General features: G+C 52.0%; 1 protein-coding gene and 1 long non-coding RNA gene across 2 annotated transcripts in view; one reads left to right on the forward strand and one right to left on the reverse strand.

Moving 5' to 3' along the window:
* KMT2A (lysine methyltransferase 2A) overlaps positions 1 to 5402 on the reverse strand; it is a 96614-nt gene extending 91212 nt beyond the window's left edge. Inside the window, exon 1 of the mRNA XM_054725161.1 lies at positions 4941 to 5402. Coding sequence (XP_054581136.1) covers positions 4941 to 5354 — 414 coding nt within the window. The 5' untranslated portion in view covers positions 5355 to 5402. The remainder of the gene's footprint in view (positions 1 to 4940) is intronic.
* A 304-nt stretch (positions 5403 to 5706) lies between these two features.
* On the forward strand, positions 5707 to 8841 carry LOC129151187 (uncharacterized). The gene is made up of 2 exons (XR_008557937.1): positions 5707 to 5952; positions 8093 to 8841. It is a non-coding gene; the product is annotated as an uncharacterized LOC129151187 (long non-coding RNA).
* The last annotated feature ends 9437 nt before the right edge of the window (positions 8842 to 18278 follow it).

Raw genomic sequence — 18278 nt, forward strand, 5'->3', positions numbered from 1 at the left:
CATTCGATGGCAGGTAAACCACCGCACACGGTTCTCAGCGCGGGAGATGTTCCACAGACCGCCTTTCTGATGCTCAGCACCACCCAAAGCACCCCCCTCAGAGCACAATCAGCACTCCCCGAGACGCAGGTGCTGTCACTTTGATTCACAAACACATCCGTTTACGGGATTCTTCTTTCCACTGGAAAGCTCACACATCCAGAGGAATACAACACCGCGTCTGAAAATAACTTCCCCTTCGAACCAGGAATCTACAACACTGAGACATGAAAACAAATTTAGCCAAACAAGAGGGACTCTAACACCAGATGAATTGTTTTTAAAATTTGATCTTCATTTTTCTTATAATTAAAATCGGTCAACTTCAGCAAAGAACTTTCTCCATACAGGTAAGTCCTTATATTTTGTTCATACAATGAAAACTTCCCTACCAAGTTGATATTTCTCCTCCCAATGATGCCAGTTAAATGGGCAAATGTACAATCTGACATTAAAAAATAACCAAAGCCCTAACCAGTGTGGCTCAGTGGATAGAACGTCGGCCTGCACACTAAAGGGTCCCTGGTTCGATTCTGGTCAAGGTCACTTGCCCGAGTTGCAGGCTAGATGCCCAGTAGGGGGCGTGCAGGAGGCAGCCGATCAATGATTCTCTCATCATTGATGTTTCTGACCAAAAAATTAACCTAATCGAAAGGAATCAGATCATTGGAGTAGAGAAGGGTTGATGAGCTGATATATGAAGCTCACCTTTTCATTTCACGGGTCAGAAGTTTGAGGGTAAAATTCGTGACCTGCCCGAGGCCCCACAACTGCACACGAGATGAGTGTGAGGAGAGCCCCTGCCCACTGACGCCCACTGACGCCCACTGCGGCCCAGCGTCCTCGCTTCCTTTTCCTTCTGCCCTGCGTAGCGTTTGCTGCGCGGGCAATGGAGGAGCAACTCCCACTCTTGTCCATGAGCCCGATAAACAGGGGAGAAAATCACAGAATTCTCCGACTGCAGAACCACCATCTTCCCGAAGCACAACCCAAGCGCCCCTCGGTCTCTCTCAAATGAGAGCAAACACACACCAACGAGCGCACTGCACTCGATTCCCTTCTTTGAGTGCGTGTGGATCAGGCACAACTGCAATTCCGTTTCCATCGACTTCTAATCCAACTTTGCCGAATTTTATGAGCAGGGTGGAAGTTTGCTTTTAATGTTTTGTGAGGTGGTAGGGAAAGTAATTGAATTATGATGTTACTAAACAGAGATTGGTTGCTGATAAACCATTTCTGGGGTTTATGTCAAAACAGCCCCAATTCCAGCTGGTGGAGAAGATGTGTCCTGTGTATTTAGATGGCGGAGCTGAGTGACATTACCACCGGAGACAACCCTCAGTGCCACGGGGCCTGACTCTGAGCAGGTGGCAAGAAAGGCCCAAAAGCATGACTGGGATTCCTGCATGACGGCGCTCAACAAAAACCAAACTATGCCCGGCCCGTGTGGCTCAGTGGTTGAGCATCGACTTATGAACCAGGAGGTCACGGTTCGATTCCTGTCAGGGCACATGTCCAGGTTGTGGGCTTGATCCCCGGAAGGGGGTGGCGGGGGGGGCGGGTTATGCAGGAGGCAGCCGATCAATGATTCTTATTGATGTTTCTATCACTCTCCTTCTCCCTTCTCTGAAATCAACAAGAATATATTTTTAAGAAAATTAAACTTTAATGCTACTTCCTAGTTGTCATACAGAAAGCCAGAACACCTATGTTTTTTTAAATAATCCCGTTCTGACAGACTGTGGTCCTCAAGAACTCAGGTGTAGCTGCTACCAGGAGAGCTACTGGGGGCGGGAAGCTGGGAACACGTGGCGACGGAGGACAGGCCTCCCGCGGCTAAAGGCGTTGAAACAGGGAAGCGACCTGGAAGTTGATCCCTTTCGCCCCCTTAGCTCACTAGTTCTCTAAGTATGAAGTTAGGTCTTGTTGTGACCAAGTTACAATCCTGATTCACGGGTCAAAGCCACGTGTTCATGAATGCAGGCGACAGGACAGAGCTGTGAGTGAATTCCAACCGTGAGTTTCTACGAGGGTGCCGCCCGGAGAGCTCCAACCCGCCCTGTCGGAGCCTCACCACTGATCTGTAAGACCCTGTAACAAAACGCTTGGTTTCTACACTGCAAACGACCAGGTCAAAGGACATCATCATGATGGGTTAGTAATAAGCCAGACTACGGGTTAGCGCTAATCCAAACCACCAACCCATACGAGACTGCCTCAACTATCACATAAAAAGCTTACCCACGAAACAACAGCTCATTTCAGCCCAAGGCAGAAAAAGACCGACGTCTGAGTAAGCAGTAACACTCTTCTCAGAATGAAGTAGCAACTCCTGTTCAGGCAAAAAGCCCTTCCTACTATGAAAGCACTTATTGGAAATAACTGCAGTTCCTGAGCAGGCTTCCCTCACCGGGTGCTGCAGGACGCACAATGCCAGCAGGTGAGGAGACGTGAGCACTGACGAAGACTGGAAAGGTGGTGCAGCAAAGACCAAAGGATGGAATATTCTGGTGCCCAGACATTAGGTCCCTGAACCCAGGTGGCTCTCTTTCTCGCCAGTCTCTTAAAATGCTATCGTTGGAAACGGTCCGTGTAAAACTCTGCTTTTGAATATGTGATAACATTTGGAATGTGAACTTGGTCCTTCTGTGCAAAACACATAGCATGCTAAACAAGAGGAAAACGCTCCTCAGGGTCCCCTTACAATAGACTGACTTCTCCTATTAAAGACTTTATCATACGCAAATATACATGGGGTTAAAATCCCACATACAACCAGGCAAGTCTCCATTTTGAAAATAAGCAGGTAAATGAAATGTCTTTTTTTTTTTTTTTTTTTGCTGCTGTATCTTTTAGAAAAGCAAAATCAACTCACATTTAAGCACCAACTCCATGCAAGTAACCTGAACGGTTCAGTCTTTTTGTCATGTATGAGGCCTTTGGTTCTCCAACTACATGGGATCTGTGTTGTTAGCTTAAAAAATACAGAATTGGCCTTTCAAAAAAAAATAGTCATCTACAGCAACCAACAAATAGTCTCAAGCAGCCCTGCTGACTACAGCTGCCTTCTGAAGGCTGGGGAAGGAGGTGGAGAGAGCAGAGGCAGGGAGAGGGAGCCGCAGCCAGCCACACAGCAAGGAACACGCCCCCACCATGTCCTCCGCTCCATCACCAGGCGGGCTGGAGTCAGCCTCCGGTCCGGCTGCCTTAGAAACGACTTTTAAAAGGGGGCAGGAGGACTACCAGCTGCAAAAGGCCAGCTCCTTGAAAGGAGGGGCCGGGATATCTGGGGTCTCCTCCCCAGGGTCTGTGCGAAGACTGAAGGGGTGCAGGGCACAGCCTGGCCAGGGGTTTGCCCAGGGTCCTCTGGGCGCCCCAACGGCAGGAGCAGGAAATGCCTGGTTATCTTTCCCTTTCTGTTTCAATCAAAAGCACTCCTGAGCAGCAACCCCACGCCCTCCTTCCTGAGCCCCTAGCAACTGCTCTTCTTCCTAGCATCCCTCATCCTCCCGCCCCCTGCAGCTCAGGCTCCCCCCTCCTGCATCCAATGGAAAACAAATGCCCAAGGCCCTGGCTGAACCTGAACTCGGCTTCCCTTCCCAGGCAACTTTCTCTTTTGCTGAGAAACGCCCATCAAAGCCCCCCTATCCTCACCCCCGTCCTAATGGGGAAGGGGCAAGGGTGGTGACTGGGAGAGAGAACCCTACGTCTTCCTAAGGAATAACCGTGCTTCACAGCCCCCCTTTCCCAACGAAGACCCACCGCCACCACCCACTGAAGGAAAACTGTCCCTTCTCTCCTCTCCTCACTCCAGCCCCGCTCCCCCACCCCTGCCGTGCCCAGGACTGGCCTAGGAAAAGGTGGGTCAATAAAGAAACGTCGAGAAAAGGAGCAGGCCAGAGGGAGCCAGGCCGAGGCTGCGTGCACCCAGCGCCGTGGGTGGGGAAGGAGCAGCTGCGTCCCCGGGGAAGGTGCTGCCCGAGCCCCCCAACACCTCCCCGCACAGCCTGCCCCGGCGCCTCCTCTCCGGGACGGTGAGCAGCTAGCTGCTCCTCTGAGCCTGGGGACCGTGGGCTGTTTCCCCGCCAGGACGCCACCGAGCCTTCATCCCAAGGGAGGACGGGGCGGAGAGGAGGCAGAGAAGTCCCTGCTGCCACGGGAGCCGAGCTCTGCGAGGGGAAAGCGGCTGCTGTGCGGGCGGCGCCGAGCAGAGGGAAGGGAGGCGCGGGGGGCTAGGAGGCCGGAGGCAGGAGGCAGGAGGCCGGGCAGAGAGTCCCTGCGGGGGGCGGGAAGCATCCACCTGCCTGGGGTGGGGGCGGGAGGAGGGTGAAGGGTGGCGGCGAAGGAAGGGGGAGTGGCTGGGAGCGTCGGGCCCGGCCCGGGAGGGGACGAGGGTTCGGCAGGTTTTGGGAAGCCAGGCGTGGGAAGGGCCATCGGCCCCAAGGGTAGGAGACCGCGGCCCCGGGTGAGGCCGTCACCGGAGAGAGGCCCGAGGAGAGCTGCCCCGAGAGCAGAACATCTGCCCCGAGAGGGAGGCGGGCGGAGGATCGGGTCTCTGGGAGGGAGGAGGGAGGAGGAATCTGGCTTGGATGAGGTAATCTGGGGAAGGGAGGAGGGGTTCGGTCCCAGGATGGGGAACCCCGGCGAGGGGTCCGCGCCAGGCATTTGGGCCGGGGTCAGGGGAAGGCGGGTGGGAGCGAGCGCCCTCGGCCAGATGGCTTCAGACCCGGGGAGGGCGCCGGGGGAGCCCACGTTAGGGGCTCCCGACACGGGAGGCCACTGGCCCGGGTCAGGGACCCAGGATGGTCCCCGAGTCAGGATGCTCCCCAGCCCGGGGGGGGGGGGGAGGGGAGGCCCCGCAGAGGGTCGGGACCCCGGGCCGGGGCTCCTCGCCCCCTTACCTCTCCGCTGCCGCCTCCCCCGCCGCTCTCCCCAAACACCGCCCGGAACCGGCGCAGGTTGGTGCCGATGGCGGCCGAGACCTGCAGCGCCGCGTCGAAGCCGGGGCCCACCCGGAGCAGGGCCGGCCCGGCGGGGGCCGCGGACGATGACGGCGCCGAGGACGAGGCGGGCGCCGAGGGGGCTGCCGAGGCGGCGGCCGCTCCCACTGCAGCCGCGGCCCCGCCGCTTCCCGCCGCCACGGCCGAGGGGGAGGGGGGCGCCCCGGGAGCGCCGCCGCCCGCGGGCCCGGGGGGGAGCAGCAGGGCCGGCACGCGCTGGCGCGGGGCGCCCCCCAGGCCCCGGCGCCCCCCGCCGCCGCCGCCCCCGGTGGTCCCGGGCCGGGCGGGGAAGCGCCACCGACAGCTGTGCGCCATGTTCGCCCCGTGAAGTGCAGCCGCGAGAGGGAGAGGCGACAACACAGGGGGCGGGGAGGGGGGCCGGGGCCCCGGAACCTGCTTACGCCGCCCGGCGCCGCCCCGCCGCCTGCGCGCCGCCGCCCGCCATGCCGAGCGCAGGGCCCGCGCGCCGCCCGGAAACCTGGATGCCCAGCTGCGGCCTCCGCTCCCGACGCGCCGCCGCTGCGCCACCCGAGGCCCGGGCCGCCTCCCGCCCGCCCGCCGCCCCGCAACCTGGATAATCGCGGCCCCGCCCTCCAGAGCGCCGGCCGGGAGGGGGGAGGAAGCGAGGCCCCGGCGGGAGCGCGGGTTCCGGGGGGGAGGGGGCGCGGGGATGGAGGCGGAGGGAGCCCGGCCACCCGCAGCCTGCGAGCCCCGGGCCGGTTACACTCGTTCCCGGGAGGCGCTGGGAACCGACCGCCCGAGCCGCTTCCCGGAGAGCGCAGCCGACGGGCCGGGGACTGCGAGCCTCCGCCCCCGGGCGCGGGCGCGGGCTGGGCCGGCCCTCCTTTAACGCCCGCGGGGTGAGGGCCCCCGATTGTGCTGCTGGCAGAACAGTAGCGCTCCCCAGTTTCTGGTACGCAGGCCCGAAAGGCCTTCCTTGCACGCGTTTTACAAACATTACACAAGGAGCCCCTCCCATCGCTGCCGCTCTCCAAAATGTGCGCAGCCGGCGCCGGGCGCCCGCCACCTCCCCCTGCTGGGCCCTCGGGGCTGGGGACCCCCGTCTCCCGCGCCCCCTGCAGTGAGCTGGGCCCTTTCCCGGGCCCGTGGCGTGCCCGGCCGCCGAGGCGGTGTGACGACGTAGTGAAGTTGGGGAACTAACGGGGCCCGGAGCGGAGGGCGGGCAACAGCGCCCCGCCCCTTCCTCGGCTCCGCCGCCGCCGCGTGCCTAGCGGACCCTGCTGTCTGCGCGCGGGGCCGGGGCCCGCGAGCACGTTTCTGGTTTAGAGCGGGAGGGCCGGGCATTTTGATCCATGGGGCGGAGGGGCCCGTCCGCGGCGAGCTCTGAGCGGGGCTTGGGGGGCTGGGGGGGAGGAAGAAGGGTTAGGGCGGGGGTGGATCTCCACCCGGTGTGCTCATTGCGGAAAAGAGGGGAGGGCGCCTCCAGCTGGGCGTTAAAAGCCTGCGAGGCTGGGAGAGCGGAGCCGGGAGGGAGGGATTTGCGCCGCGAGAACCTGAGTGGGTTGAGCTGGGGATCGATCCCCAGCCTGCAGGCCCTGGGCCGCCTCCATACCCCCAGCGGAGGTGGAGTTCGCGGGAAGGTCACGCAGCCTCCCTGGACTCCCGCACGGACACCGCGCACCGCTTGTAACATTACAGCCCGGGGCGGCGGACTCGGGAGGGAGCGGGAGACCGTGAGAGCAGGTGGCAGTGAGCTCTCGTCCTCTGGAGGGTGCACCGCGCGTCTCCAGAGAAGGTCCACGGCCTCCTGGTGCTGAAAGCCGGCGTCCCGCCACCGGTGAAATGTTCGTGCGGAGCGACCAGTGGGTGGGGGCAGAGAAAGGGCAGACGCACCGGCCAGCTCCGACTCCCCCCAACTCTTCCCGCATCGATCGTCGTTCCAACCGCGCAGGATGGAGCCCAGATGGTTTGCAAAGCGCGCACACAGAACCAGATTCCCTTGTTACCTCGCTGGTTTACTAGGTGCAAAAATGGTGGGGGTCGTGGCAGGGTCTCTTGAACGGCAGCCCCAAGACGCTGCTAAGGGGGACATAGCACCCTGTGGTGGAGGGTTCTCCATTGCAATCGTTTGGCGCGAGGGCTGGGGTCTTGCCTCAGGGTAGCTGCTCTGATCAGTTGCAGACCGATGACCACGTGGATTCCCTCAAGCGTCCGGATTTGTTCGCCATCTCGCTGATTTTTCTTTTGTATCCCCCCCCCCCTTTAATATGCATAACGGTCTGCAGAGGTAAGAGGCAGGGGACTGAGTGACAGGATTTATGTAACTGTGTGGACAGGGTTCCTCTGGGTCCTGCACCGCTGAGAAAACAAGCCGGCGAGGCTGAGTAGCCTTACTGCCTCACCCCTCCGCCGGCAGGGCGGGCTCTGCAGGTCTGGGGCAGCAGGGAGACAGCCTGAGATTGTGTGAAATCTCCAGACTCAGTCCTCCAGGGATAAAAACTTGAGAAGTCACCTAGTGTGTCTCTTTGCCTCCACGCTAGTCCAAAAGGAGCCAGAGCAAATCAGGATTGGGTTTATGGTTGCTGCTTTTAAGGCAGAAATAATAACATTTGTTGAGTGTTTCTGCCAGCCTAGGTGGTTTATAGGCATTCAGGTCTCACCAACCTTCTGAGATAATTCTGAGTTTATGAATAGGGAAACTGAGGCCTAGAGTAACACCCAAGGTCACACAATAAGCAGCAGGACCAAAACGCATTGGGTCTAGCACCAATATCCATTCACCATACTGCTGACCCTAAAAGGCATACTATGCGGCCTCACACCGATTAGGATTACTACCATCAGAAAAGCAAAACAAGCCGGCTGGGTGCTCAGGAATTGAGCGTTGACCTCTGAACCAGGAGGTCACAGTTCGATTGTGGTCAGGGCACATGCCCGGGTTTTGGGCTCCATCCCCAGTGTGGGGCCAATAGGAGGCAGCCGATCAATGATTCCCTCTCATCATTGATGTTTCTCTCTCTCTCCCCCTCTCCCTTCCTCTCAGAAATCAATAAAAAATATATATTTTGTTTTTTTTTTTTTTAAAAAAAAAGGCAAAACAAGAGCTGGTGAAGATATGGAGAAATGGGAATGCTCGGGCAGTGTTGGTGGAGATGGAAAATGGTGCAGCTGCTATGGAAATCAAACAGTAATGCAGTGCATCCGAAAATTTAAAAGAAGTAGCCTTGTGACCTAAGAATGCCACTTCTGAGTATATACCCAGCAGAACTGAAAGCAGGCTTTCAAAGAAGTATTTGTACAACCATTTCATGGCAGCAGGATTCACAATGCTTAAAACACAGGAGCAACCCACGTGCCCATCGACCACTGGATGGCTTAGCAAACTGTGCCATATTATACAATGAAGAATTCAGCCTTAGGAAGGAAAGAAATTCTGCAATATATTACCACATGGACGAACCTTGAGAACATTATGCTAAGTGAAAGAAACAGTCACAAAAAGACAAATACTGGGTGATTCCACTCATATGAGGTACTTGGAGTAGTCAAAATCACAGAGGCAGAAACCATAATGGTGGTTGCCAGGGGCTAGGGCAAGTTTGGAGAGTTATTGTTTAAGGAGTATAGAGTTTCCGATTTACAAAATGAAAAGAGCTCTAGAGATAGCCCTAGTCAGTTTGGCTCAGTGGATAGCATGTTGGCCTGCAGACTGAAGGGCCCAGGGTTCGATTCCAGTTAAGGGCACATGCCCAGGTTGTGGGCTTGCTCTCATCACTGATGTTTCTAACTCTCCCTCTCCCTTCCTCTCTGAAATAAATAAAAAATCTATTTTTAGCCCTAACCGGTTTGGCTCAGTGGATAGAGCATTGGCCTTCGGACTGAAGGGTCCCAGGTTTGATTCTGGTCAAGGGCATGTACCTTGGTTGTGGGCACATCCCCAGTAGGGGGTGTGCAGGAGGCAGCTGATCGATGTTTCTATCACTCTCTCTCTCTGTAAAAAAAAATCAATAAAATATATTTTTAAATATATATGTATGTATGTATCTATCTATCTATCTATCTATCTATCTATCTATATATATTTAAAACCTGTTAGTTAAAAAAAAAGTTATAGATAGTTGTGATGGCTACACAATAATGTGAATACTTTTTTTTTAAAGGCATTCTGTGCCTTACTCATAGGTACATGTGCTTTATTTTTTTACCTTTAATTCCATTTATTTTTCTTAAACACCTAAGATTAAAAATGTAAAGGAATTAAAGTTTGACTCCAATCTTGTTCTGAATGACCCTCCCCTTCCCCAGTCATATTTACCCTTTTTTAGGGGCAACTAATGTTATCAGCCTCCTGGGTATTCTTCTAGAGGTAGGTGTGCCTATTCAAGCAAACACATACAGAAGTTTCTCCATAAATGAAATAAGATTGAGCCTACTTCCTGGATCTTGCTGGGAAATCAGTATCTTGGAAATCATTCTTACCGGGTACTCAGCATTTCCTGCAAGGAACAGACAGCAGCAGAGCTTATGTAACCAGTTCTTGATTGGTAGGCACTTAAGTAGTTTCCAAACCTTTGCTGTTTTAAACAATGCTGGCCCTAGCTGGTTTGGCCCAGTGGATAGAGCTTCGGCCTTCGGGCTGAAGGGTCCTGGGTTTGATTCTGGTCAAGGGCACATGCCTGGATTTCGGTGTGCAGGAGGCAGCCGATGCATGATTCTCTCTCATCATTGATGTTTCTTTTTTTTTTAATTCTCACCCGATAATATTTTTTTCCATATATTGGTTTCAATATTTTTTTTTTAGGGAGAGTGGGAGAGAGAGGGAAGGACAGAGAAAAACATCGATGTGAGAGAAACACATCGATTGGTTGCCTTCTGCATGAGCCCTGATCAGGCTTCGGGTCTGAGGAGGAGCCTGTAACCAAGGTTCGTGCCCTTGACCGAAATCGAACCCAGGACCCTTTGGTCTTCAGGCCGACGCTCTATCCACTGAGCCAAACCGGCTAGGGCTCATCATTGATGTTTCCATCTCTCTTTCCCTCTCCCTCTCTTAAATCAATAAAAATACATTTTAAATAAAAGAAATATTGACCAATATGAAATAATATTAAAATATTAAACAGTGCATAACCTTGAATATATATAATTTAGCAAATACATCTGTGGTATGCATTTCTGGAAGTGGAATTGTGAGAAATGCACATTTGTGTTTTGATAGATGTTGACAGGTTGTTCCCTGCAAAGCTTGTACGACTTCAGACCCCAGCAATGTTTCAGTGCCTCTTTCCCCAAACTTCCCCACAAGGATTTTTTAGCTTCTTGAGCTTTGCCAGCCTAGTAGAAAGGCACATATTTTAATTTTTTTCAAAATGACAAAAGGAGACGTTTAAGAAGGGAAGCCCAAATTTTGCCCCTTTCTGCAAACTCATGAATTACTTCTGGTTTGAAGGGACCTCTATATGTCCATTCCCTCTTCTCTCCCTGGAAAGACAACTCATTGCAAACCAGTATTGTGGTGGCATTAACGTGGGCTCAAAGTCACAAATCTGGGCTTGAGTCGCAGGCCCGATAATTGTGGCTGTGTAGTCTTCAACCAAGCACCTGGGCTCATCCTGCTCCTCATCTGCAAAAATAAGGATATTAATAGCAACTTCATAGGATTATTAGGAAGATTGAATGACATAATCTCAGCAAAATGTCTTCTCACTCAGATAGAAACACTTACCACCCAGGGATTTCCTTAGTCACTTGGGGTCTTGTTCTGTCAGAGGATTTGGCAATCACATAGGCTGGGGTAGCCAAGATACCCCCTCTCAAACCATCCACTTCCTTTCTCTAATCAGGCTCCAATGGAAACACTGCATTAGGAATCCCAAACGCCCTCCTGCTGAGGAAATCCGGTGGCTGTCATTTAAACTCACCCATAGGAAGGCCTGGTCACCCCTGAAGAGAGTGCTGTTCCAGTTCTTTGGTGCTGCTTTTTTCTGGGAAAGGGCCACTCCACTGTTCTTCCCCAAAGGCACCCCTTCCGTTAGGTAAGCAGTGGCTGCATTTGCTACTGCCCTGAACCCATGAGTGTGCTCTGACCTCCCAGAGAATTAGTGTAGCTCTCCCTGCGAGGAAAAGGACTGTAAGTACTCATCGCAGCAGGGACAGCTGGGGGCAGTCCTGGCCAAGGGCAAAGCCTCAATGTTTTGGGGGCCATGAGCTCCTGGAGAACAGGACTGTGTGTTACTGACCCCTGGATCCGCGGTGTCGAGCAGCATCTGTTCCGGCACAGGGAGTGTCTGCAGGGTAAATGACCCTTCTCGGCTGCTCTTGGACCTTGAGATTCATACCCAAGGGGTCTTGTTCTGTCAGAGGATTTGGCAATCACATAGGCTGGGCTGGTTTGTTTTTGTTTGTTTGTTTTGTTTTCACACTTTATTTAAAATCAGTTAAACTGTCTCCATCTGAAATTATACCAATGCGCCAAATTCATCTCTCTCAAAGAGAAAAATGACAGGAATAATTATTATTTGATGATTACTGTTTCACCTGGTATAAGCTTGAAGGAAATGTTGCACTAAAGCATTTTCTTTCCCTCTCTTTCTAGTTATCTAAATTGAGATTTGTAAATTGTACTCTTAGCTCAGCTGGTGTGGCTCAGTGGTTGAGTTTCAAACCATGAACCATAAACCAGGAGGTCATGTTTTAATCCTGGTCAGGGCACATGCCCGGATTTCCCACTTAATCCCCAGGAGGCAGCCAATCGAGATGTTGATGTTTCTATTTCTCTCTCCCTTTCCCTTCCTCTCTCTAAAATCAATAAGAAACATATTAAATTGTACTCTTAGAGTAGTCTTCTGATTGGTGCCCTTATCATCAACCTCTGTGCCTGTGGTTTTCTGTCCTTTTATTTATTGAACATTAACTTTGTACCAGTTATTATGTTAGATCTGGAGATGCCAAGATGCTGTCACAAAACTTTCACAGAAACATGAGAAAGAAAATGGCGTTGGGAAGCAGAGTGCTTCATTGTGGCTTGAACATAGTACCTGCGGGAAAGCGCCAAAAGATGTGGCCAGGTCATATTAAGGAGTTTGAATTTTATCCTAGAAAGGCAGAGAAAATGGAAAGATTTCAAACAGGGATGAGTGATGGAATTTGTGCCACATCACTGTGGCAACTAAGCATAAGAAAGCAGGCTGATGGTAAGACTAGAGGCAGAAAATGCATGTAGGATATGTCTGACCTCCCCAGATGCAGTGGTCCAAATGCTAGGTGCAGGGGCAGTGAAGATGTAGGGATGAAGACAGCTTTCAGAGAGAGTTAGCAGCTGGAATGACTTTTGGTGTCCATTTAGATATGGGACTTTTCTCAGGTTGCCAGCTGGGGTTGATCAAGCAGTTGGTGATATCACCAACTAAGAAAAGGTCAACAGGAAGAAGATATTTTTGTTGGGAAATGATGAGTTAGGTTTTGAAACAGTTGAGTTTGAGGCGCCTGTGAGATCTGCACGTGGAACTGTCTAATGGGCAGCTGTATAGGTCGGACTGGAGCCCAAGGGGAAAGGCTAACAATATAGATCTGGGACTTGGAGACAGAGATATGGTAGTTGAAACTCTTACCAGTGTTGGGGTTCATGGGTTCCCCAATAGAGAAATCAAGAGGAACCCCCAGAGAATTTTCCAGATAGATTTTATTGAGCTTATGCTCGAGCACCAGAGAGGCAGCACAGAGGAATGAAAGGTCCTCTGAACTGGCTCCTGGGCTGGCTCTGCTTGGCTGCTTTCATAAGCCGGAACGCAACAGGCTTGCACCAAACAAGCAGGCTTGTGAAGGGTTCAGGGAGTGGAATTTTCTGTGTCAGGGTGGGGTTACTTCCTCCTTCTGTCAAGTTGCTTGGCAACTAAATTCATACTGGTGCTGTGGGGGCAAGATGGCAGTGTTGCTTATTATCGAAAACCCAGGAAAGTCCTATAGGGGCCAAATCTTGACCAACTGTGCATGCAAAACAGTGGTTTCTACATCTTCTGGCCACCTGGTCTTAACTTGGCTCCCTGGCCACCCAGTATTTTTCCATTCCCTGATGCCATGTCCCTATAATGTCTCAAAACCATGGGCATGAATAAGGCCACAGAGCAGGAGTGTGTGTAGTACACAGAGGCCAAGGAGTCAAGAACAGAACCAGGAGAAACCCAGGTCTATCGGGTGGGCTAACAAAAGGAGCCAATGAAGGGGCAAGAAATGGAGCAAGAGGGAAACCAAAGGGGAGAGAGTTTCAGACGGAGGAGCTGTCAGCAATGTCAAACGTAACAGGGAGGTCGCGAAGCAGAACTGAAGAGTGCTCCTCAGTCCCGCGGAGTCACAGGTCTCGGCAAGAGCAGTTGCTGGGAAAGGGGGCGGGAAGTCAGGATGCACGTGGCTGTGGGGAAATGGAGAGGGCGAGGGAAGACAGTGGAGTGAACTCTTTGAGAAGCTCAGCTGTAAAGGGAAGAGGAGGACTTTAGCTGGAGCTCCAACATATGGTTAAGGCTTTTCATTTTTAAGCTATGTTTTGATTATTATAAAAATAATAGCCTGACTGGCATGGCTCAATGGTTGAGCGTCAACCTATGAACCAGGAGGTCATGGTTCGATTCCTGGTCAGGGCACATGCCTGGGTTGTGGGTTCCATCCCCAGTAGAGGTTGTGCAGGAGGCAGCTGATCAATGATTCTCTCTCATCATTGATGTTTCTATTTCTCTCTCCCTTCCTCTCTGAACTCAATAAAAACACATTTTAAAAAATAATATATGCAAGGTAAAAATTTTCAAGAATGGAAGAATATAAAATAAAAAGGTAATCACCAGAAATTTTGTTATCTAATATTTCAGAAGATAAACAAGCACATATATAGACATATATAACATATATGTCCATATATAGACATACATAACATAGACATATATGTTATGTATGTCTATATATGGATGTAGGCACACATATTTTCTTTACTCAATGGATGGTACCTGGCCCTTTCATCTTTTTTCCCTTCAATCATGTCCTGGAAACCTTTCCTGTCTTCCTGATCTGATCTCTTGCCTCTCCCTCCCCTTCATTGCGTCCTACTGCTTGGCGCTCCTTTCAGCTCCTGGAACACACCGGGCACACGCACCCCTTATGGCTTTTGCACTTGCTGTTTCTCTGCCTGGAAAGTTCTCGCGCTCCCCGCCCCCCCCCCCCCCCCATGTCCTCTTGGTTCCTCTCTCCCTTCAGATCTCTACTTAAATGGTCGCCTCCTCCGAGAGGCTGCACCTGTGGTTCACGAGGCCTTACCCTGCTCCATTCTCTTCCACAGCCCTTATCGTCATCCCCCTGCTGACCCTCCACGAAGGGAGGGACTCTGCTTCTCTGCGCCACATCCAGAGCCGAGGACAGCGCCGGACCTCCCGGAGTCTCACCGTGCCCAGTGAGACAGAACCAGGCCTGTGGAGCTGGCACACCTAGTGTGGTATTATGGACAACAACACGGTGATGGAGAGTGCAAGCTCAGCCCGGCCGGCGTGGCTCGGCGGACAGAGCGTTGGCCTGCGGACTGAAGGGCCCCAGGTTTGATTCCAGTCAAGGGCACATGCCCAGGTTGTGGGCTCCATCCCCAGTGTGGGGCATGCAGGACGCAGCCGATCAATGATTCTCATCGTTGATGTTTCTATCTCTCCCTCTCCCGTCCTCTCTGAAATTAATAAAAAAATAATATATATAAACAAGAGTGCAAGCTCCAACTGCTTGGGTTCTAGTCTTTATTTCTCGGTAGGTGTGTTCACTGGGGCGCGTGAATCGTTTTCTCTGTAAAACAGGGTCACACTAGTGCCTAACTCCCTGGGCTGCTGTCAGGTTTAGCGTATGATGTGTGAACATACGGAACATGCTTAGAACCCTAACTGACATGGTAAACTGTAACGAGTGCTCATTGCCATCGTATTAGGAGTATTCTAGAAAAGCGCTACAGTCCTCCAACATGAGTGACCCCCCTCCCAGCTCCTCTTCACTCCTTTGGTTACTTCTCGGCTTCCTTTCTCCGCCCTCACCCCTGACCCCTGGTTACCTTCTCCTAGAGAGAACTCTTGGTTTTCACTGCCCCGGGCTGAAGAGGCGCAACTCCTGCCCCAAAAGCGCCATCCCTGGGCCCCCGGCTCTCCCATCCTTGTCAGGCCATCTGACTCCCTGAAGCGTCTTGGCTTCCTCGAGGGCAGGGAGAGTTTTTTGTTCACCTTTATCTCTGCTTCTCGGGGCTCCTGCTCCTGGTGGTTACACTTTGCGGGCGCTCACAGTCTAGCGAAGGGAAGCAGGCAATACACACATTACCGTAATAAGGCAGCTGGTGGCAAGTGCTATGCCAGTAGGGTAAAGAGAGAGAGCGCTGGGAAAGGCTGAGGTGCCATGGTTTCCCTGCGGTGGCGGGGGGGGGGGGGGGGGGGGGGGGGGCGGGGAGCGGGATGTCCGGCCCAGGGACGTGTAAGGCCTGAGAAATCATTGGGGTGACTTAATTACTAGTAAATGCTTGACCAAATATAGCAGGCGAATTTTTAAAATATATATTTTTATTGATTTCAGAGAGGAAGAGAGAGGGAGAGAGGGATAGAAACATTGATGATGACAGAGAATCATTGATTAGCTGCCTTCTGCATGCCCCCTCTTGGGGATCAAACCCACAACCTGGGCATGAGCTCCGACAGGGAATTGAATGGTAACCTCTGGGTTTATGGGCTGTCGCTCAATCAATGAGTCACACAGGCTCATTCTTCTTAAGCAATCTCATCTAATGCTCAAGGCCCCAGGCACCCTCTATGTGCTTTTGACTTCCATTTTTACATCTCTGCACTAACCACTCTTTTTAATTTAATTTAATATAATCAACTAGAGGCCCAATGCACGAAGATTCATGCAAGAATAGGCCTTCCTTCCCCTGGCTGCCGGCACCAGCTTCCCTCCGGCACCCGGAACCCGGGCCTTTGCTCTGGCCACCACCTTCTGCCTTCACTCCGGCTCTGCCGCCCTCCTGTAGCTCCCTCCACCCCTGCCACCCCCCCTCATAGCAGGCGTCCCGCCCCACCCTGGCTGCTCTGCGCCTGTGCTCACGCTGCCAGAGGCCGGGAGCAGCGGGGCAGGGCAGAACACCTGCATTGTTGCCATCTTTGTTGCATCAATTTGCATATTCCCTCCTTATTGTCTGTGGGCGCCAACATCTTTGTTGCAGAGTGATGGTCAATTTGCATATTCTGTCTTCATTAGATAGGATTCTCTGTTGGGCATCCTCACTTGTACGTCTTTAAACTGAATTCCTCTTTTTTTTAAAAAAAAGATATTTTTATTGATTTCAGAGAGGAAGGAAGAGAGAGAGAGAGAGAAACATCAATGATGAGAGAGAATCATTGATCGGCTGCGTCCTGCATGCCCCACACTGGGGATGGAGCCCACAACCTGGGCATGTGCCCTTGACTGGAATCAAACCTGGGACCCTTCAGTCTACAGTCCAATGCTCTATCCACTGAGCCAAACTGATTAGGGTGCCCAATGATATTTTTGCATTGATTTTTAGAGATAGTGGAGGGGAGGGAGAGAGACAGAGAGAGAGAAACATCTATGTGAGATACACATTGATGGGTTGCCTTCTGCCTGCGCTCTGACCAGGGCTGGGATAGAGCCTGCAACCTCGAGTTACGTGCCCTTGACCTGAATTGAATCTGAGACCTTTCAGTGTGCAGGTCGACGCACTATCCACTGAGCCAAACCAGCCAGGGCTAAAAGCTACATTTATTAATGTCTCTCATTTGTGAAGTTACATGAGCTTCTGATATCAAGTTTAAAAACTGAGAACTTGAGTGGTGGAAGACTAGAGGGTAAAGGATGCTCAAATATGTAGCATCAAAAGGAGCCTAGATGTGGGTAGGAAGCACACAGCATAGAGATATTGTATTCTAAAGTTGTACACCTGAAATTTATGTAATGTTACTAACCAATGTCACTCACAATAAATTTGTTGTTGTTGTTGCTAATCCCCACCCAAGGATATTTTTTCCATTGATTTTTAGACAGAGTGGAAGGGAGGGGAAGAGACAGAGAGAGAAACATCAATGTGAGAGACACATCGATTGGTTGCCTCCCATACGCATGCCAAGGTACATGCCATTGACTGGAATTGAACCCGGGACCCTTCAGTCTGCAGGCCGATGCTCCAACCACTGAGCCAAACTGCCTAGGGCACCACCAGTAAATTTAATTTTTAAAAATTGAGAATTTATTTTGAAACATTATAGATAGAGACCAGGTAGTTAGATGATCGATGATTAATGTGCCTTTTAAGCTGTTTAGGATTAGGTGTTAGCCTATGCTCTTCCCTATTCTGAGCCATCTCTAGTAACATCTAACCAATCCTAGTGCGTAAAAACAAGGAAATATCAAGGTTCTGGTGCAGATTTTACCTTAGGAATCGCTTGGTTCTGCTAAAGTTGAAATGTTGTGTCTTACAGGCGGGTTAGAGCTCAGGTGTGAGTTCCTGAATAAAAGCATAAAAAGCAAACTGTCCCCCTTCCCCACGCCCATCCCTCACAGTGCAATGCCACCCTAACCAGCTGAGATGAGAGGGCCTGGCTAGGGAGGAAGCTGGGGGAAGCCCTAAGGCCAGTCCTCCACCCGAGTCACTGGTTTTATTGCGTTTCATTTTGCACTGAAAAGTGAGGAAAGTAACATTTTTAAAATCCTCATCTGAGGACATGCCTAGAGAGGGGGTCGGGCGGGGGGGAGAGAAAGAGAGAGAGAGAGATCAGTTACCTCCCACATGCATCTGGACCAGGGATCAAACCCTGCATCCCAGGTATGTGCCCTGTCTGGGAATCGAACTCACAACCTTTCGGTGCACAGGTCACTGCTCAACCAGCTGGGCCACTCTGGCCGGGCTACATATTGTATTAAAAGAGAAACATACTGGGCTTTGTTGCTGGTCTGTGCTCTTGAGACTTCTGCACATAACCTTGGAAGGTTATCCGTGTTTGTAGGCAGCTTTCTTCTGGAATGGGTGGGGGTCATATGGTGACAGTAAAGCCAACAAACTCAAGAGTCCCAAACCCAGGCCATTGGGCATCCGTTTTTACCCTCAGTGCCGTGCGGGTGAAATTTGGAGGCTCGGGTAAGGTGGAAATTAGTACCCCAGTATAGTAGTAGCGTAGGTATCATATAATAATGCACACTTCTACTCGCACATTCAAGACAGGAAACCATAACAGCGTTCAAGCAATGGTCAAAATATCACCCCTGCCA

The sequence above is a fragment of the Eptesicus fuscus genome, chromosome 13 (genome assembly GCF_027574615.1).
Source record: "Eptesicus fuscus isolate TK198812 chromosome 13, DD_ASM_mEF_20220401, whole genome shotgun sequence".
NCBI classification, from domain to species: domain Eukaryota; kingdom Metazoa; phylum Chordata; class Mammalia; order Chiroptera; family Vespertilionidae; genus Eptesicus; species Eptesicus fuscus.